This window comes from Bufo gargarizans, chromosome 3 (genome assembly GCF_014858855.1).
Source record: "Bufo gargarizans isolate SCDJY-AF-19 chromosome 3, ASM1485885v1, whole genome shotgun sequence".
Taxonomy (NCBI): Eukaryota; Metazoa; Chordata; class Amphibia; order Anura; family Bufonidae; genus Bufo; species Bufo gargarizans.
The window spans coordinates 166,221,593-166,244,066 of record NC_058082.1 but is presented as its reverse complement, the minus strand read 5'-3'; the positions used below and the strand labels follow the sequence as shown (position 1 = coordinate 166,244,066).

At 42.4% G+C, this 22,474-nt stretch overlaps 1 protein-coding gene across 2 annotated transcripts in view; it reads right to left on the bottom strand.

The window, feature by feature from the left end:
- SUCLA2 (succinate-CoA ligase ADP-forming subunit beta) overlaps window positions 1–22,474 on the bottom strand; it is a 142,517-nt gene that overhangs the window by 52,980 nt on the left and 67,063 nt on the right. For both annotated transcript variants that reach the window (XM_044285108.1, XM_044285107.1), the window contains exons 3-5: window positions 21,054–21,153; window positions 10,935–11,097; window positions 3,138–3,266 (exon numbers count right to left, since the gene is read on the bottom strand). In XM_044285108.1, coding sequence (XP_044141043.1) covers window positions 3,138–3,266; window positions 10,935–11,097; window positions 21,054–21,153 — 392 coding nt within the window. The remainder of the gene's footprint in view (window positions 1–3,137; window positions 3,267–10,934; window positions 11,098–21,053; window positions 21,154–22,474) is intronic.

Here is a 22,474-nt window from a genome sequence, read left to right as displayed (position 1 = left end):
AAGTCGCACATCTTTACAAAAAAGTTGCACGTTTTTATGAAAAAGTCGCATGTTCTATTAAAAAGTCTCATAAGATAAGCATGGTCCTCACTGGAGTGAAATTGAGACTTTTTGCGACTTTTTAAATAGTCCCAATAGTAAATCTGTCTAGAGATGCATTTACATAAGAAAACACGCCCACTTTCAGAAAACTGGCGAGCATAGTGCAGAGCAGAAAAAAGTCGCAAATTTGTGCGCAGTTTTAGCGTTTGGGACTTTTTTACTCCATTATTCTGACCTGAGCTAATGATAAATCTGGCCCATAGACTTTTCTTATGGGATAAATGTGGAAGAAGGAAAAAAAAAATGTTGACGTCTCTCTAAAGATTCAAACTGGGATCTCTACATGCAAAACCAAGCTATAGCTTTACCACATAAAGAAGTGTGTTTTTCCCATGCTTATAAGCCATCACATATTACTGGTATCTGTATAATCATATAATGTGCCTGTGAATAAAGCAGTAATATGTAGATTAGCTTTCTGAGCAGATCTCAATGCGGTGAAGCTATAGTGTATGGAATATATGATATTGTTAGCATACAGCTCTTGGACAGGGCTCTGCCCTCAGCATGTCTAGCCCTGTCAATCAAGTGGAGGGGAAGTGTGCAGAGCACAGGGGGTGTTACAAGGCAGTGCTCCGACGCTTCAGCCCCACCTCTGAGTGCTCCAAATTCTAATTTGCATATGAAAGAAACACAGATTCCTCTGTATCTGTTTATTATACAAAAAAAGGGTATGGTTTTAATCAGCATGATGAGCCCCATCACCCAGTATGTTTAGTTTAATAGGGTTGATCTGGGTGACAGAGCCTCTTTAACCATGCAAAACTGCTGACAGAACTATGTAAGGGCTGGGGAGAGAAGGCCGAACAAATTGCTCCTTTAAGTGCCCAGAAGAGTGACAACTGTAGCATCCATCCAGGAGACCACTACATCTGTCACCCAGAGCATGTGAAGCAGCTCAATGCAGAGAACACCAACAGTGAAGCTCCACCTCCTGGGCACAGGGGACATTTGCAGGAGCAAAATCTGGCACAAAACAGTTCATACTCATACATCTCATAATAAAAGCTGCACAAAAGGTACGTTTGTTCTATTTTCCGGGCCCCCTATCTACCAAGGTTTTGCATGGTCATAACTGCTGACAGACTCCGTTTAAACCACTAGATTTGTCAAATTAACTCAAAAGACAATAGTGAACAAACTATCTGTATACCAACAGCATCAAGGTAATAACCTGGGTAACTTATCCTTATAGTTCCTGGAAACATTTTAGGCTTCCATCTTACAAATTCTGACATAAAGACAATGTCTAAATATATTTAGATAGGCCATCAATATCAAATCAGTGGTCGTCAAACTCTCTGCACCCGAAGACATCACAGGCCGCAACACTCGAGCCACTAAATGTTTACCTCAGCCAGTCTACCTGCACACAATCTGATAGCGCAATACCCTGCACCACTGCTACTATATGCACAGCATGCAGCTTAGATGCACCAAATAAAACAAATAAGGGGCCACAGCGATACAGCCTCAGATATTGCTGACTTGGGCCTCATGCACACGGCAGTGTTCCGCGGCCGAGAGCGGACCGTGGAAACCCGGCTGGGATTCCTGCTGACAGCATGAGCACACGGTGTCATTGGTTGCTATGACGCTGTGCGGTTCATGCAGCCGCTGCTGTACAGCAATACACTAATATAGTGTATACACTAGTATAGTGTATTACTGTACAGCAGCGGCTGCATGAAGCGCACTGCGTCATAACAACCAATGACGCCGTGCGCTCACGCTGTCAGCAGGAATCCCGGCCGGGTTTCCACGGTCCGCTCTTGGCCGCGGAACACGGCCGCGTGCATGAGGCCTTATCCTAAGAATAGGCCATCAATAAGCTGTTTTATGGATAACCCTTGTATGAAAGAAGTCAATGGAAAAAAAAAAAAAAAAAAGTACACCCTGATTAAGGACAAGCCATACTATGTCCGAAACGCAAAGGTATGGTATTTAAATTGTTGTACAAGATGTTTTAAGGATTTTTTATTTTTTTTATATAGTTGAGTTTTTACAGAGTGCTGGAGATTTTTCGTTTTGAATTTGTTCATTGTAGATACACCTATTTCCGGGTCACTACATCTCCTACCACTCGTCATTTGGACATCCAACATAGACCGTGCAGTGAGCAGAATCAGTTTTGTGTATCTTACTAAATGACAAAAGATACATACTTCTGGTAGAAGCACAACTGTACATATTTAAATAAGTATATATTAGGAAAACAATTTTAAAAAGTAACGCAAGGCATCATACAATTTACTGTCTAGAGCTACGTATACTTACCAGTATGCTTCTCAGTAAAAAAATAAAATAAAAACATTTTTGCCTTTTCCTGCAGTCATAATTCTACTTCCATCTCTCAGCTTAATAAGGCTACTTTCACACTCTCGTTTTGTGTGGATGCGTCATGGACGGATCCATTCAGCTAATACAGCAGTCTGCATTCGAACGGGTCCATTTGTATTATCTTTCACATAGCCAAGACGGATCGGTCCCTATTGACTTGCACTGTGTGTCAGGACGGATCCGTTTGCCTCCGCATCGTCAGGTGGACACCAAAACACAGCAAGCAGCGTTTTGGTGTCCGCCTCCAAAGTGGAATCGAGGCGGAACGGAGACAAACTGATGCATTCTGAGCAGATCCTTTTCCATTCAGAATGGACTGCTTGTGAGAGCCCATGACGGATCTCACAAACGGAAAGCCAAAACGCCAGTGTGAAAGTAGACTAAGCTATCAAATATGTGTTACAAATCAAGGAACAGATGGAAGCGAGGTGCATCAAGATCTGACTACACAGCCTTTGTAGTCTGGTACTATAGAGACACTAAGATGTTAACAGGAGTTGCAGACACTAAACTGTAGGGTATTTTATTAAATAAAGACCATTTGCAAAATTGCATCATTTTTCATTTTGATGTACTGGATATAGAAAAACATATTGTGAATTCTGATGCATCAAACCCATACTTCACGCCTATGAAAATTGCCATTTCCCCAGTAAGAAGCTGCTCTTTAGCTAATCAGAAGTGAAATAATTTACCCTAGCAGCTTGTTCCTTCTGGATGCCCTGTACAATATCAATTGGCTCTTTCACAATAGCATCAGGATTTTCAGCAGCAACATCTTCAATGTTAACCCCACCTTGGGAACTTCCAATCAACACAGGCCCCTAGAGAAAGAAAAGAACACATTACAATTTATAGCACAAAATGCAAAAGGTGTACAATAAAAATAAAACTAACTTTGCTTTTATCCCTCATAACATTACAGAAGTCCGAATTCAGCTTCCAAAACAAAACGCATCTGAATTTGTGTGTGTAGTCTTCAGTACGTTTTGTACACCGATAGATCTAAGCTCCCTTCAGTCACTCAAATCTGCCCGATTTACAGATTAGAGACAAATACAGTGACCTCTAGCCATACACATCGTTTATGAGGTAATGAAGCAAGTTATGCATTGATGCTTCGTAAAGCCACATTCACACTCACTGATTTAGAATGCAGATTTCCAGAGCAGATGGCATACCCAAAGTCTACAGCAAGGTATAAAACAATGAACGTGAATCGGGTTTTACACAGCCTTATGCACACAGCGCAGATTTAAAAATCACGTGATACATTTTTATATTGACTATTCTCCTAAGAAACCACAGTGGAAAAATGACACACTTTACTGGCTGTAATCTAAATTCTGCTTGCCCCCTTTAGTATTTCAATAATAATGTAGTACAATAATCTCTGACACTTTAATTACTGGGCTAGGTTTTTTAAGCTAGCTTCTAGATGCATCCGTCCAAATCTGCCAGAGGAGCTCGTCGATTTTAAATGGCACGGTCACCGGATTCCTTTAAGTATATATGTATGTATGTGTGTGTGTATATATATATATATATATATACACCCTACTGCAGCACCCCCATTGAAAGTCAGCTGTGAAGTACTAGACCATGCAAGCAGCCGAGTAAACGAATACAAATTATATTCTAGCAAATAAATAAAGTATTGTCTTAGAGATAAGAAACTGTTAGAAGATGTGTTAGATATGTGTACCATATAGGCGGATCATGGTCACTCAGGGGGGGTGGGTGGTCTTAGAGCGGAGAATGGGGAGGGAGGGATATATTTTTTGTAAGGGAGTTATTGTATTATTCTTTCCAGATTTGCAATAAAGAGAGAAAAAAAAAGGAAAAAAAGGAGCAGGAGGTAGCTAAATGTGGAATATGTGACTGTGGCAAAGAAGGAAATATCTATGCAAATCTCTGTACAAGTTGTCATGTGCCAGATATTTTATTTTGCCATGTATGGATTAACGAAGATATGTAACACGCCGATGTATGTATGCAATTGCTTCCACCTGCTTCAAATAAAAATCATGTTATATTAAAAAACAAAAAAATCATCTATTCTTGGTCTCCTCTGATCTCCGCACCGTCTGCTAGCAACAGCAGAACAACGACTGTTCATTTCAAAGACTAAGGAGGCGCCCACTTACCTAAAATTACCATGCACAATGTCAAGCAGAGGCTGGAAAGGTGTAAGACATGTCAGACCTCTGCTTCATTATCTACCAGTGTGACATTAAGAGCCTTTTCTGCCTAGGAGTACAGTGCCACATGATAAAGCTGGCGAAGGAGAAATAATAGGACTAGTCTTCCCCACACGGTTGCATGGAAAGTAGATATGAATGCTACATAACAGTCACACTCCAGGGAATTGTAAGCTACAAACTGTGACAACAGCTTAAAAAGTGGCTCTTTGGCCCCTTGCAGACAAGCGCGCCCAGATTAGGTCCGGATGCGTTGCGTCTGCTTTCAGTGAAAACTGAGCGAGTTTGCAGGCAAAGTGCCTGCGTTCGCATTCAGTTGTTCAGTTTTTATCGCGCTGGTGCAAAGCATTTTGCACGCACGTGATATAGAACAAAATGGTACCCAGACCCGAAACCGGACTACTTCACTGAAGTTCGGGTTTGGTGTTGTGTAGATTATATTATAACATGATTAAAATGGAAAATAATAGCATTCTTTAATACAGAATGCAAAGTCAAATGTGAATTGAGGGTAAAAAAAAACAAAAAAAAAAAAAAAACACATTACTCACATCGTCCACTTGATCGCGCAGCCGGGATCCTCTTCTTTGTTCTTAAATGACCTGCAAAAAAAACCTCCGCTGACGTCATTGCGCTCACCATGTGCTGAACGCGGTGACATCAGCGGAGGTCCTGCTGAACGAAGATAGAAGGTCCTTCACGCAGCCCCATTCATTGAAAAACACAGAATATAGAACATGCTGCGATTGCACATAGCCCCATTGAAATAAATGGGTCAGGATTCAGTGCAGGTGCAATGCGTTCACCTCACAATTGCACCCACGGGGAATACTTGTCCGTGTGAAAGGGGCCTTTCAGTTTGGCGATCAATAGTTTTCTTCTGTCCAGCCAGAGTGATATGGGCACTTAGATGACAATTCTAATCATTGTCTTTAATAAAAGCCATGTGCACACAATCCATTTTATGCAGCAATAGCTAATAAAACCGGACTATGTTGCTGGCTTGCAAAACGCGTAACAAAATAAATGAACCCTGAATGCAGATTCATATTTTTTTTTTTTATAAGAAAATAAAATATTGCCAGAAACCTAGCAAAAGGCAAGTTAGGTCAAGCAGACTATGAAGATGCTGTCAGTTACATATATTCCACATGAAAGGTAGGTGTGCTTGATACTGACAAGACAGATACTTTAGTATATAAGGGCGGCTGGTGCAATTTATGTGGTACATTGCTGCCACCTTGTGGCACAGCTAGACAGCGTTGAATCAATTGTAATGCAGACTTGCTTTATTCACCCATAATAACTAATGTCCAGAAAATTTTGATATGCACTAAAACAATGGTGCTCAACCTTTTTACGCCAAGTAAATAGTAAATGTTAGCAAAATAAGGCCATTGTCACGCTGCTGTCTTAAGCTCTGTTTCAAGCTACTGTCAGCAGTTCCTTCAGATTTTGCTGAAAGAATGGCGCAGCATGCAGTACTAATCTTCCTGTCAAAATGATACCACATTAGGACCCGAGTGGTGACTATTACATTCTGCACTAGCAAACATACAGGAAATACAGCACCACATACCCCGTATATCCAGTGATATCTCCTCTGATGTAGACATTATGGGCCAGATTTATCATTAGCTCAAGTCAGAATAATGGAGTGAAAAAGTGGCAAATTTTTGCGCAATCACTAAAACTGCGCAAAAATTTGCGACTTTTTTCTGCTCTGCACTATGCTCGCCAGTTTTCTGAAAGTGGGCGTGTTTTCTTATGTAAATTAATCTCTAGACAGATTTACTATTGAGACTATTTAAAAAGTCGCAAAAAAGTCGCAAAAAATTGCGCAATTTCACTCCAGTGAGGACCATGCTTATCTTATGAGACTTTTTAATAGAACATGCAACTTTTTCGTAAAGATGTGCGACTTTTGTAAAGCTGCTTACTGACGGATAAACTTCTACCGTCAAAGCACATTTATTACAGTCTTAAAGGGCCGATCATAAATCTGACTTGGCTAAAACTGACTTTAGCCATATGTGAAAGTGGAGTGAGCTGTCAGTCATGATAAATCTGGCCCTATCTTTTTTCATAGTCTCCATTTGGAGCAGACCGCCATGATGATTTCTTTCAGTCATACCTAGTCTCTGCAGAGACTGTCACACAGACATCTTAAGTTCCTACTTTTTAATCATCCTCCCACCTTCTGAACACCCCTTCTTGCTACCCCAATACTGTGCCAGCTGTGGTCCCCAATACTATACTGCAGAACCAGATAGTCCCCTGGAAAAAACTAGTATCACACAGATACTCCAATCATTTTTGACAAAGTGCCCTCCAAAAATAAATTATACCCAGAAAACAGTGCCCCAAATATAGTGTCCTCCAAAAATAATAATAAAGTACTAAGCTCATACTGTGCCAGGGTGCCCCCACAATAATAATGCTCCCAAAATGCTCACTGTGAGCCAGAAGTAATAATGTTCCCCATATCTCCCCCCAGTAATAAAGTCCACCATACTCTATAGTAATAACGCCCTCATTTATGTCCACAGCAGTAGCAAAGCCCTCCATATTGCCCCATAAATAACGATGTCTGCCTATAGTGCCCCAGTAGTACACATGCCACCTATAGTGCCCCAGAAGTAACAATGCCCATAATACTGCCCTTCAGTGCCACCACAATGCCCCCTGTAGCACTAAAGCCCACAATGTGCTCCAGTAGTACATATGCCCCCTTATAGTGCCCCCAGTAGTAGCAAAAACCACTAAAGTGCAGTCAGTAGTAATAAAGCCCACAAAGTATGCCCCAGAAGAAACAATGCAGACTATAGTGCCCCTGTAGTAATAAAGCCCCCATAATGTGTGCCAGCAGATAAAGATGTATAGTAGCACCAGTAGTAATAATGCCCCTTCTAGTGCTGCCAGTAGTACTAAAGCACCTTTAGGCTGGGTTCACACCTGAGCATTTTACAGCGCGTTCCTACGCGCTGTAAAACGCTCAACAGGCAAGAACCAATGATTCCCTATGGGAATGGTTCTCACCTGAGCGTTTTATATCGCGTACGATCGCGCTGTAAAACGCCCGATGCCCCAAGAAGTACAGGAGCTTCTTTGGGGCATCTTGTCACATGTTCCCGTACATAGACTTCCGGTAACGCACAACAATGGGCGTTCGATTGTTCTGGAGCCGCGATTGTAAACGTGTATACAATCGCGCATACAGAGCGCTCCATCCCGTACGCTCAGGTGTGAACGCAGCATCAGTGTTCCAGTAGAAAAAAAACTCGGGTTAAAAACATGCATCCCATTTGCACTAGGGTGCAGTTAGTGCTTGGCAGCAGTTTGATCTTGTATCCAACCACATAAGATGGTGGAATACTTGCTGTTTATTTGCCACTTGAACGCCATACCAAGAGACTGCTGCATATTGGGGGGAAAACCAAAGTCTCCGTACAGTAAGTGGTGCTTTTTATATTTCACTATAGGCTAACATCTCTCCAAAAGGTATAGAACTTCTGACAAGATTGTGATGGGAAAACTACGATAAAACAAACAATAAAAAGTCAGGTGAGCAATAATGTCAGAAGGCAAGAGGTAGTGCAAGTCAGATCATCAACTTGCAGAAGTCATCTTCCTACTAATTTTAATAACAATTCCAGCATATTTTCTGCAGATCTTTGATTAAAAACAAGTTAACATTTAAAAGGCAACGAGCGCAGAACCTATGGGGAATTCTCTAAAATGTTTGTTGTGATGTGATTCACAACTCCCGCAGATTTCTAGAAATAAATGTGAGGTATCTGTTCTCCAGGGCACGTTAATATTGGCTGCTAAACATCTGACAGTGCGATAAATCACTGTAGGCTTCTTCTAAAGAGATGAAGAGATGAAATACTGGCTCTACTCCGGGGAACGCCTCCAGCGGCACACACACTTCATGGCACATAGTTAGCATGTAAGCGCTCAGAACCTCAGGAAGCCATAAACCGGCATTTAGTTCATGAATTCCACTACAGAACACAATAGGGGGAAATCTATTAAAGGGAACCCGTCATCAACTTTGTGCTGCCCATACTAACGGCAGAATGAAGTAAACACAGGTGAGTTGATTTCAGCGGTCTGTCATTTATAAGTTAAAAGTAAGTGATTGTCGAGAACCAACTTCACTAATCCTTGCAGACTGGGCCTGGAAAACAGTCCCGGCCACCTGAGAAGAGTCCTGGTTAATCATGAAGTCCTGCTCTCCTGCCCACCTGCTGATGGCTGACAGTCTTCTACCTAGGTTTCTCCCTTTCTCTGTAGGAGAGAACTGCCAATCATCAGCAGATGGGCAGGAGAGCTGGACATTATGTATAACCAGGACTCTTCTCAGGTAGATTTGACTCTTCTCGAGGCCTGGGCTGTAATGATTATGATGCTGGTTCTCAGCAATCACTTACTTTTAGCTCATGAGTGACAGTGTTGAAATCTGTATTTCTGTCACTAATTTATGCTGCCCTCAGTCAGGTCAACATAAAGTTGATGACATGCTCCCTTTAAGACTGAAAAAAAAAAAAAAAAAGCTGTCGGAGGATGCACATCTCTTAATTTTGGAGTATCTCTGGAGGCCCATGTGCCAGGAGCTGGCGTACATTTCTAGAGTAATTAACACCGGTTTTCTGGCTAATAATAATAATAATAATAATAATGATAACTTAAAAAAATTGATGTACAAACATTAAATTGGAACACAGTCAATTACGTGAACCAAGGCAACGTTGTATATCAAGCAGATATGTTACTTAAAGAGTAACTAAACCTTCACTAAAAAAAAAAAAAAAAAAAAAAAAAAAAAAAATCACTGAATGTGCAGCGGAGCTTCTCAGAGCGCTCTGCACCTCTGGCTTGGCTCTGCTTTTGCAGCATATAGAGTGTGGATCCACAGAAAGTAGGTAGGATCCGTACTCAACATGCTGCAAGACCAAAGCAGAGCTGATGCAAGCTGAAGGAGCAGACAGGGTTGGGCGATATCAAAAATAATCCCACGATAACTATATTAAGAAATTTATTGGTATAACGATATATAGCGCTATAAATATCCATCTAGAAGAAGAAGAAGGGGAAAAAAACTAAAAAAACAACAACAAAAAAACACTCAAAAAACATGTACTCGTGTTTCCTTGTTGCCTCCATACATTGTAATGTCTCATTGATGCACCCATACAGTAATAGCTCTTATTTGCCCCACCAAGAACAGGGTTACTGCAACCCTCAAATCTGATGGAGCGGCAGGTTGGGAAAGCGCTCTGCTGTTCCATTCATTCTTTATGGGAGTACTGGAGATAACTGATCGCTGCCATCTTCAGCACTCCCACAGAAAATGGGACATGCTAGCAGAAACCCCTGATAAGTGGGTTGTTCAGTGTGCGCCCATCATAAGTGCACATTGGCATCATAAACATGCCTTTCAGTCAAATAAAACATTGGTTGTCATTTACTAAAGACCGCTGCTTCCCGTCTTAGTCCCTACACACTGGAGCCATATTACCTCAGCCTTGGCCTGTGGCTCTCCACGTAGCAGCCACTGGAGCATAGCGACTGTTATCCAGTACCGGGTCTCCTGGCTCCGGGGGTTAACAGCAGTTAGATGCCATTTTTTGGTGAGGTAAAGGACCCGAGATTACATTATGCCCATGTGACTAGGGTTGTTCACCGCGTAGGAGATATTTTTTTATATTTTAAATAGCTCTGACTTGAATAGGGGGAACGGTGTTTGAATAGGGTGTCAGACACACAACCTCCTTGGACTGCCGGAAATAGCGGACATCTTCTACTTGGCTATTTCCAGCAGCTCCAAAGAGCTGAATGGAAGAGCAGCTTGCTCTTTGATTGGGGGGAGCCTAGACGCCTCTCAGGTTCAATTTGTTATACCAAGTTGAGTATTGAAAAGTGGAAACAAGGTCTAGTCTCCCTATGTGTTATATGCATTAGAATACATTTTCTTCATTTAGTGAAGCAGCATTTGGTCCCTTATCAAGGCTCTCCGTATTGGGTCAGAAAACTCTTTAACAGCGCAAAATAATACAAATTAACATAAAAATAAATAAATAAATAAATACATACATACATACATACATACACCTTCACGATGGTTTACACCATGCCGCATTACTGGAGTGTAATATATGGATGAGGCACTGAGAAGCCTACCACAGTAATTCCAACTTCTCTGAGCAAGAAATTGGTTGGGATTAATCTCTGCAGCAGGAACGTTCCTTACAGGTTAGAAAACTTTAGAAGAATGCTCAAACTCACTTGGAATGACCTTTCCATGGTAATTGCAAAGTAATATTCTCTCCTGGGATATCTGCGCTCACAGATGAACACATGGTTACATATTCTGCCCTTCTCTCCTGTCTGCTTCGTAAATAGCTTCTTCCCAATCATCTGTGAGGAAATATCTTTGGCTTCTTCTGGCCTAAAATGAAAGAACAAAAAAACAAACCGAGTCTTATAAATGTCAGCACCCTGACACTGCTATTTGGTGCTAACACCCCCGCTCAGACAGATAAATCCATTCACAAACACTTTTATAAACTGTGCATCTCTGACATCATCGACCCGTGTATAGAAACAACTGAAACCAGATTCTCTGGACATTGAGTCATGAATTGGAGATACTGAAAAAGCTCATAATCACAGACACATTTTACCAGTCATGCCTTGTATAGGACTCCATAACAGCATCAAGGTGTGAGCAAAGTAAACTCAACTAGATATCGTGATCCCAGAATTTCACCTTTAACCCCTTTATGAACAAGCCTAAATAGGCCTTAATGACCAGAGACTTTTGTGCGATTTAGCGCACATGGTAATTGAATGTTTTTTGTGGAGTTTTTTTATTTGCAGGACTGTATACAATATAAAAAAAAAAAAGTGCAACATTGACACCTAGGGGTTTTTATTACCGTATTTTCACTTTATAAGACGCTCTTTTTAGCAAGAAAAATAATCTTGCTAAAAAAGTACCTTTGGCCTCATGCACACAACCGTTTTTTTTTTTTTGTTTTGTTTTTTTTAAGGTCCGCAGGTCCGTGATCTGTGACCATTTTTTCATCCGTGGGTCTTCCTTGATTTTTGGTGTCCGCCTGTCCGTGTGGAGTCAAACGGATCCGTCCTGAATTACAATGCAAGTCAATGGGGACGGATCCGTTTGACGTTGACACAATATGGTGCAATTGCAAACGGTTCCGTCCCCATTGACTTTCAATGTAAAGTCGGAGTCCCTTTTATACCATCGGATCAGAGTTTTCTCCAATCCGATGGAATATTTTAACTTCAAGGGTCCCCATCACCATGGGAACGCCTCTATGTTAGAATATACCATCAGATTTGAGTTTGATCGTGAAACTGAGATCCGACAGTATATTCTAACACAGAGGCGTTCCCATGGTGATGGGGACGCTTCAGGTTAGAATATAATAAAAGAACTGTGTACATGACCCCCCCCCCCCCCCTGTATTTAACACATTGGTGGCCAGTGCGGCCGGCCCCCCTCCCTCCCCTGTAGTTAACACATTGGTGGCCAGGAAACACGGATCATGGATGCGGCTGCAAAACGGTGCATTTTCCGATTTTTCCATGGACCCATTGAAAGTCAATGGGTCTGCGAAAAAACACAGAAAACGGCACAACGGCCACGGATGCACACAACGGTCGTGTGCACGAGGCCTAAGTCTTATAAACAGCAATCAGGGAGATCCAGCGTGGTCAGACCCTCTGACTGCTTCCTTAATGATCCGGCAGACCGCACATTCAGTGCTTTGTCTGATCCGTGAGAGAGCTGTGCATCTGCTCAACTTCTCTCTACCTGCACGACACCAATCTGTGTTATCAGCAGCAGGAGAGCACATGGGAAGGAAGGTCCTACAACTGTACTGAAACAAAATGAAAACTCAAGGTACAGCTTAAGGACCTTTGATGATGTCATCAATGGGAGGAGCCAGAACAGAAGAAGAACTATACAACCAGGACTAGTGCAGGGAAATCTGAGTTTTATTAAAGATAAGAGTGATTGTGTGTGTGTGTGTGTGTGTGTGTGTGTGTGTGTGTGTGTGTGTGTGTGTGAGAGAGAGAGAGAGTGATTGTGTGTGTGTGTGTGTGTGTGTGTGTGTGTGTGAGAGTGAGAGTAATTGTGTGAGAGAGAGAGTGATTGTGTGAGAGAGAGTGATTGTGTGAGAGTGAGAGTGATTGTGTGAGAGTGAGAGTGATTGTGTGAGAGTGAGAGTGATTGTGTGAGAGTGAGAGTGATTGTGTGAGAGTGAGAGTGATTGTGTGAGAGTGAGAGTGATTGGTGAGTGAGAGTTGAGAGTGAGGATTGTGTGAGAGTGAGAGTGATGTGTGGAGAGTGAGAGTGATTGTGTGAGAGTGAGAGTGATTGTGTGAGAGTGAGAGTGATTGTGTGAGAGTGAGAGGATGTGTGAGAGTGAGAGTGATTGTGTGAGAGTGAGAGTGATTGTGTGAGAGTGATTGTGTGAGAGTGAGAGTGATTGTGTGTGAGTGAGAGTGATTGTGTGAGAGTGAGAGTGATTGTGTGTGTGTGTGTGTGTGTGTGTGTGTGGTGTGTGTGTGTGTGTGTGTGTGTGAGGATTGTGTGTGAGTGATGTGTGAGAGTGATTGTGTGAGAGTGATTGTGTGAGAGTGATTGTGTGAGAGTGATTGTGTGAGAGTGATTGTGTGAGAGTGATTGTGTGAGAGTGATTGTGTGAGAGTGATTGTGTGAGAGTGATTGTGTGAGAGTGATTGTGTGAGAGTGATTGTGTGAGAGTGATTGTGTGAGAGTGAGAGTGTGTGTGTGTGTGAGTGATTGTGTGAGAGTGAGAGTGTGTGTGAGAGTGAGAGTGTGTGTGTGTGAGAGTGAGAGTGTGTGTGTGTGTGTGTGTGAGAGTGAGAGTGTGTGTGTGTGAGAGTGAGAGTGTGTGTGTGTGAGAGTGAGAGTGTGTGTGTGTGAGAGTGTGTGTGAGTGAGAGTGAGAGAGAGTGAGAGTGAGTGTGAGTGTGTCTCTGTGTCAGAGCTGGATAGGTAATGCAGGAGCACATAGCATTATAAATCAGTATAATGCCATGTGCCTCTGCTTGACGTTACTTCTACCAGAAACATACATACAAAGTAAGATTCTGTGGGTGATAGGAACGAAATTCCCGCAATAGACTCGTGTGAAACAGCCCTAAAAAGGTAACAGGAGCCGAATTTTCTGTTATCTAAACCTGGGGTGTGTTTTATAATGTGGTGCATCTTATAAAGCAAAAAAGAAATATATATTTTTTTTTTAACCACTTAAGGACCACAGGTTTATACCCCCCTAGTGACCAGGCCCTTTTTTACAAATCGGCACTCCACAACTTTAGCAGTTTATCGCTCGGTCATGCAACTTACCACCCAAATGAATTTTACCTTCTTTTCTTCTCACTAATAGAGCTTTCATTTGGTGGTATTTCATTGCTGCTGACATTTTTACTTTTTTTGTTATTAATTGAAATTTAACGATTTTTTTGCAAAAAAATGACATTTTTCACTTTCAGTTGTAAAATTTTGCAAAAAAAAACACATCCATATATAAATTTTTCGCTTAATTTATTGTTCTACATGTCTTTGATAAAAAAAAATGTTTGGGTAAAAAAAAAATGGTTTGGGTAAAAGTTATAGCGTTTACAAACTATGGTACAAAAATGTGAATTTCCGCTTTTTGAAGCAGCTCTGACTTTCTGAGCACCTGTCATGTTTCCTGAGGTTCTACAATGCCCAAACAGTAGAAAACCCCCACAAATGACCCCATTTCGGAAAGTAGACACCCTAAGGTATTCGCTGATGGGCATAGTGAGTTCATAGAAGTTTTTATTTTTTGTCACAAGTTAGCGGAAAATGATGATTTATTTTTTATTTTATTTTTTTCTTACAAAGTCTCATATTCCACTAACTTGCGACAAAAAATAAAAAATTCTAGGAACTCGCCATGCCCCTCATGGAATACCTTGGGGTGTCTTCTTTCCAAAATGGGGTCACTTGTGGGGTAGTTATACTGCCCTGGCAATTTAGGGGCCCAAATGCGTGAGAAGTACCTTGCAATCAAAATCTGTAAAAAATGGCTGGTGAAATCCGAAAGGTGCAATTTGGAATATGTGCCCTTTTGCCCACCTTGGCTGCAAAAAAGTGTCACACATCTGGTATCGCCGTACTCAGGAGAAGTTGGGGAATGTGTTTTGGGGTGTCATTTTACATATACCCATGCTGGGTGAGAAAAATATCTTGGTCAAATGCCAACTTTGTATAAAAAAATGGGAAATTTTGTCTTTTGCCAAGATATTTCTCTCACCCAGCATGGGTATATGTAAAATGACACCCCAAAACACATTCCCCAACTTCTCCTGAGTACGGCGATACCACATGTGTGACACTTTTTTGCTGCCAAGGTGGGCAAAGGGGCACACATTCCAAAGTGCACCTTTCGGATTTCACCAGCCATTTTTTACAGATTTTGATTTCAAACTACTTCTCACACATTTGGGCCCCTAAATTGCCAGGGCAGTATAACTACCCCACAAGTGACCCCATTTTGGAAAGAAGACACCCCAAGGTATTCCATGAGGGGCATGGCGAGTTCCTCGAATTTTTTATTTTTTGTCGCAAGTTAGTGGAATATGAGACTTTGTAAGGAAAAAAATAAAAATAAAAAAAAATCATCATTTTCGGCTAACTTGTGACAAAAAATAAAAAATTCTAGGAACTCGCAGTGCCCCTCACGGAATACCTTGGGATGTCTTCTTTCCAAAATGGGGTCACTTGTGGCGTAGTTATACTGCCCTGGCAATTTAGGGGACCATATGCGTGAGAAGTACCTTGCAATCAAAATGTGTAAAAAATGGCTGGTGAAATCCTAAAGGTGCTCTTTGGAATGTGTGCCCCTTTGCCCACCTTGGCTGCAAAAAAGTGTCACACATCTGGTATCGCCGTACTCAGGAGAAGTTGGGGAATGTGTTTTGGGGTGTCATTTTACATATACCCATGCTGGGTGAGAGAAATATCTTGGCAAAAGACAACATTTCCCATTTTTTTATACAAAGTTGGCATTTGACCAAGATATTTATCCCACCCAGCATGGGTATATGTAAAATGACACCCCAAAACACATTGCCCAACTTCTCCTGAGTACGGCGATACCACATGTGTGACACTTTTTTGCAGCCTAGATGCGCAAAGGTGCCCAAATTCCTTTTAGGAGGGCATTTTTAGACATTTCGGTCCCAGACTTCTTCTCACGCTTTAGGGCCCCTAAAAAGCCAGGGCAGTATAAATACCCCACATGTGACCCCATTTTGGAAAGAAGACACCCCAAGGTATTCAATGAGGGGCATGGCGAGTTCATAGAAAAAAACATTTTTGGCATAAGTTAGCGGAAATTGATTTATTTTTTTTTTTTTCTCACAAAGTCTCAATTTCCGCTAACTTGGGTCAAAAATTTAAAACTTTCATGGACTCAATATGCCCCTCATGGAATACCTTGGGGTGTCTTCTTTCCAAAATGGGGTCAGTTGTGGGGTGTTTGTACTGCCCTGGCATTTGAGGGTCTCCGCAATCATTACATGTATGGCCAGCATTAGGAGTTTCTGCTATTCTCCTTATATTGAGCATACAGGTAATGAGATTTTTTTTTCCCGTTCAGCCTCTGGGCTGAAAGAAAAAAATGAACGGCACAGATTTCTTCATTCGCATCGATCAATGTGGATGAAAAAATCTCTGCCCAAAAAAAAAAAAGGAGGGGAAAGGCGTCTGCCAGGACATAGGAGCTCCGCCCAACATCCATACCCACTTAGCTCGTATGCCCTGGCAAACCCGATTTCTCCATTCACATCAATCGATGTGGATGAATAAATCATTGCCGGGATTTTTTATATTTTTTTTATATATATACAAAGTGTTTGCCAAAGCATAGGAACGCCGCCTCCTCCTCAGCTCGTATGCCTCGGCAAACGTATCTGTCACTGCAGAGGAGAAAATCCCGTCTTGCAGCGCCGCATACACCGACTTGCGTGTAATCTGACAGCAGCGCAATGCTTCTGTCAGAATGCACATCGGTGCTGCAGCTGCTTGATCGCTTGGTCCACCTAGAAGGTAAAAAAAAAAAAAAAAAAAAAAAACCAGGCCGCAACGCAATAAATTTATTAACATTAACTTTTATAAACTTTTGAAACAGAACAATAACTTTTTTGCTAACCGGTGATTTTTTTTTTGTTTTTTTTTTTTTACCTTTATTGAACAAACCTCTCCTTCCCCATGGGACAATGTGCAAAGCGCAAATCGCCCAGAGATGCGGCGAAGTACATTATGCACTTTGTCCCAGGTGAAAGGAGAGGTTTGTGGCAGCTCTGTGTGAAAGGGCCCTAAGACCCCTGTGTGCCTGTCCTGTGTACGCAATCCCTATGCTAATAGTGTACCTGAGTGTGGAACTTGCGGAAACACTCCCCTATGCATAGGGCAGGCTGGTCAGGACAGTCAGGACAAAAAAAGGTGGTGTCACGCCTTATTCCACCCCTGCTACAGACACGACATCTTTTTCTTGTGGAACGTTGAGTTGGGGTACCAGGATAGACAGACGGGAAGTGTCTGCCATGTAGCCGGCTCACTACATCAGGGCCTTGGGGCACGGACCCTCCTGGATACAGGATTTCCGAAATGATCTCTTCCTGGAATTTTAGGAAGGATCCTGTTCTCCCAGCCTTACTGTAGAGAACAAAACTATTGTACATCGCCAATTGGATCAAATAAACAGACACCTTCTTATACCAGCGTCTGGTGCGTCGGGACACTAAATAGGGAGCCAACATCTGGTCATTGAAGTCCACCCCTCCCATGTGAAGGTTATAGTCGTGGACAGAGAGGGGTTTCACAATGACTCCAGTTGCCCGTTCAATTTGGACAGTCGTGTCTGCGTGAATGGTGGACAGAAGGTAAACGTCCCTCTTGTCCCTCCACTTCACTGCGAGCAGTTCTTGGTCACACAAGGCAGCCCTCTCCCCCCGTGCAAGTCGGGTACTAACGAGCCGTTGGGGGAAGCCCCGGCGACTAGGTCGCGCGGTACCACAGCATTGAATTCCGACTATATGTAAGTGCCGAAAGAGGGCCACGCTTGAGTAAAAATTGTCCACGTATAAGTGGTACCCCTTGTGGAATAAGGGTGACACCAAGTCCCAGACAATCTTGCCACTGCTCCCCAGGTAGTCAGGACATCCGACCGGCTCCAGTTTTGAGTCTTTTCCCTCATAGACCCTAAAACGATATGTATAGCCTGTGGCCCTTTCACAGAGCTTATACAGTTTGACCCCATACCGGGCGCGCTTGCTGGGGATGTACTGTTTTATGCCAAGGCGCCCGGTAAAATGTACTAGGGACTCGTCTATGCAGATGTTTTGATTAGGGGTATACGCATCTGCAAATCTGGATGACAAATGGTCTATGAGGGGCCGAATTTTATGGAGCCGGTCATAAGCAGGGTGGCCTCTTGGATGACAGGTGCTATTGTCCGTAAAATGCATAAAGCACATGATGGCCTCAAAACGTGCCCTAGACATTGCAGCAGAGAACATGGGCATGTAATGTATTGGGTCTTTAGACCAATATGACCGCAATACATTTTTTTTAGTTAGACCCATGCTGAGGATAAGGCCCAAAAAAATTTTAAACTCGGAAACAGTGACTGGTTTCCACCGGAAAGGCTGGGCATAGAAGCTTTCCGGATTGGCGGTAATAAACTGTGTGGCGTAGCGGTTGGTTTCTGCCACAACTAGGTCATAGAGATCCGCGGTGAAGAACAGCTCAAAAAACTGAAGGGCCGATCCTAAATGAGCCGTCTCCACGCGAACTCCAGACTGGGCGGTGAAAGGGGGCAATACGGGTGCGGCGGAATCAGGGGATTGCCAATTAGGATTTGCCAGCACCTCTGGGAGACTAAGGGTTCTACGGGCCTGTGAACGTGGTGGCTGCGACGGGGGAGTTATTGCACGTGCCACCGTACCAGTGCTCGCCACTTCACCAGGGAATACGGCAGTGCTGGTAGAAGGTCCAGGCTGTGCTGCGCTGCTGGTGTATGCCGCACCATAAACAAGATCAGCGCTAGCACCACTCTGCTGCAAATGAGGATCATCATGCAGGGTAGGCAGAACTCTTACATGGGATCGGGTACGTCTGGCCGTAGCAGGGACCTCTACCTCGTCATCCTCACTAGCCGTTAGAGTGCCACTGCTGTCTACAGGTTCATATTCTGAACCACTGGATTCAGCGGATAAGGCGTCCCTATCGCTTTCATCCATCACGGTCAGAATCCTGTAGGCCTCTTCAGCGGAATACCCCTTGTTTGACATTTTGGGTTCACTAAATTTAGGGGGTATTCCTCTGAGACTACCCAGGAAAAAGAGCAAACCTGCTTAGTAAAAAGGAGTGCTTGCGAAGTAAAGCTGCGATCGCTAATAAAGATCCAAAAAGCTCAAAAGTGATCTTTTATAGCGGCGCAGCGATTTTACGTTTTTTGCAGTGATCAGAAAAAAAAAATTCTGTCACTGCGGTGGGGCGGACTGAACGCAAGTGTGCGCACAAGATCAGGCCTGATCGGGCGAACACTGCGTTTTTTGTAGAACCTAAGGTGACCCTAATGTACTTATATAGATCTGATTGCGATCAGTATTGATCACTTACAGATACTATATAGTACTAGTGCTGATTAGCGACAGCGATGACGCTAATCAGCGACTAATCGGTGACTGCGGTGCGGTGCGGTGGGCGCTAAACTACCTAGCAAGTAGCTAACTACCTGGCAGGGGTGAGGGACCCTTACAGGGGGGGTGATCAATGACAGGGGGGTGGACAAGGGGGTGATCAGGGAGTCTAATATGGGTGATCAGGTGCTAAATAAGGGGTTAATAAATGACAGGGTAATATCTAATGTGTAGTGTGGTGTTTGGTGCTACTTACTGAGCTGCCTGTGTCCTCTGGTGGTCGATCCAAGCGAAAGGGACCACCAGAGGACGAGGCAGCAGTTATATCAGACGCTATTTTCAAAATAGCGTCTGACATAACCATTTCATTGGACGATTCAAAAATCTACAGCCTGCCAGCCAATGATCGCGGCCGGCAGGCTGCAGATGAACTTGTGCACTATGCGTTCCTGTGAACGCGCGCTCCTGTGTGCGCGCGTTCACAGGAAATCTCGGCTCACGCGAGATGACGCCAATCGGCGTTAGCGTAGCCTGGGAGCGCCGCAGAGATGACGCCTTTCGGCGTTAGAGTAGCGGTAAGAGGTTAAAAAGGTAATATGCTTTTCTAATTTTATTTTTTGGGGGGAAAAACTGCAAGAACTTAAAAAAAAAATATTTTTAAAACTTTTTTTTAAAATATGTAAACGGACAACAAACAAAATAAATCATTAAAACGGGTTCCCTATTTTAAAGTTGGTCGTTTTGATATGTTATGTATAGTTTTGTGTACACAGGGCGACTATGGGGATGGTTTTGTTTAGCATAAGCGCTTAAATTTTTTTTTAAAAAATTTATTTGCATTATATTATATTCTTTACCTAATTTTTTAAATCTATTTTGTCATCATTAGAAGACCTTTGGCGGACACAGACACTTTTTTTGTATTTTGCATATTTTTTTTCACTGTAATTGAGACATCCAAAGGAGTCCCAGGCACAGGGGGAAAAACAGCCCCCTGTGGAGCAGTGTACAAAGGCAGAGCTGATGAGGGTCTGCTAAGACCCTGAAGCTCTCTTATGCCTGAGACACACCACAATCACTGGGTCCAATAGCAGCAGTGTAGCAGCTTCCTCTATTCACTGCATAGCACTCACTCTATGCAAATAACCACAGGAGAAGGTAGAAGTGTTAACCTCAGATCTGGGACCCAACCTGCTCCTACTACATGTGCGGCGCTCAAGATTAAAGCCCAGCATACACAGCGTTTGGCTATAAGCAGGTTAAAACATCACTTAAACTGTTAAGCCACGGCCTAGAGTTATAGACCACCAAAATTTTATAAATTTAAATTGTGTGACGGGGGAAGAAGAACAGACCTCCAATAGATAGATATAAAACCTATTTTATAGGGGTTTTCCAGTATTCAGATATAGATGGCAATCCGCAGGACAGGTCATCAATATCAGATGATGGGGGTGCAACACCCTGCATCCTCACCAATCAGCTGTTTTTGGCAGCCTCCAACACCAGAAACTTTAGAGTGGACAGAGCCAGCACCGGAAACTACACAGCAGATAGAGCCCGAAACAGAAGGTTTCATCCATCAAATAAACTGTGGATTAATGAAGTAATTAATTTATAAGCAGTATGTGTGCAGTCCATGTCCAAAGGTAATAAGCCATAAACTTACGAATAGACAATCTTTACTCCTCCTTTCAGGCCACCTTCAAATGTACCTTTTCCTCTTCCACCAGCCAGCACCTGGGCTTTGACCACCAAATCCTTGGAACCTTTAGGTAGAATTCAGAGAACAATTACTAAAATACAAATCAGTCGTTTAACATGTCACCACATCCAGAAGATCATAATACACTGCTCCCTCAAGGCAATATATTAATGCAAACATATTAATATTATCCAGTTTAAATTAAAAACCTATCTTGAGACCATAACTTTACAGGAAACTAGTAACTGGCCCCAATGCCCATCAATGCCATCCCAAAATAAGAAACAATGAAGTTTAAAGTAGTATTCCCACAAAACATTTTATTCTCTGACTTGTTATAAAGGTGCATGATGTAAAATGAAGTGAAGGTAATCTTCTTACCAGTGACTGTATTTGTTCGTTATAATCTCCCTTGTGATCCTCAGCTGTGTAATCTGACCAGCATTCTGACTCTCCAGGTAACGCAGCATTTTATGGGTAGACAGGAAGCGGGATCCTCTATGCCAGTGTTTCCCAACCAGTGTGCCTCTAGCTGTTGCAAAACTACAACTCCCAGCATGCCCGCACAGCCAAAGGCTGTCAAGGCATACTGGGAGTTGTAGTTTTGCAACAGCTGGAGGCACACTGGTTGGGAAACACTGCTCTATGCAATCCTATGGAAGCCTCAGTGTTGGTCTCATAGGAATGAACAGAGACGTAACTGACTTCATGCCCTGAGATCAGAGTGCTAATCACATGACACAGCTGAGGATCAGAATGGAGGGTTAACTCACAAATACAGTCACCAGTAAGATTACCTTCACTACAATTTACATCATGTACCTTTAACTGGTCAGAGAATTAAAATTTTTGTGGGAGTGCTTGTTTAAGAATAAGAAATGAAAAGCTAATCTGTAAATACAAATAATTTCAGTGAAAACAAGGCCATAACCACATTAGGATAATGGTCTCCATTTTACGTAAACACCCCAAAACTTCTAACATATACCTCCAGAGGACACCTGTGGTGTATCACACCGTATATCTAGATATTTAGTGAAATACAGTCATGAGACAACCCCTCTTTGAATTCTTATGGTTTTTCTTGTATCAGAATATAATAAAATAAATCAATCACTTTGGTCCTTAGACGGTCTTAAAATTAGCAAAACATCAGGTAAACACAACCCCCAACAGATCTCAGTTTCATTTATTCAACAAAAATAAGGCAGAAATGAAAATAAAAATAAAAAAAAAAAAAAAAAAAAATAGGTGCACCCCATGAATTAGTAGCTTGTAGAAACACTTTGCACCAATAACTTGAAGTAATCATTTTCTGAAGGATTTTTCACTCGGTCTTTACAAATGTTGCTTCGTTTATTGACGTTTGTGGGCTTTTGTTTATA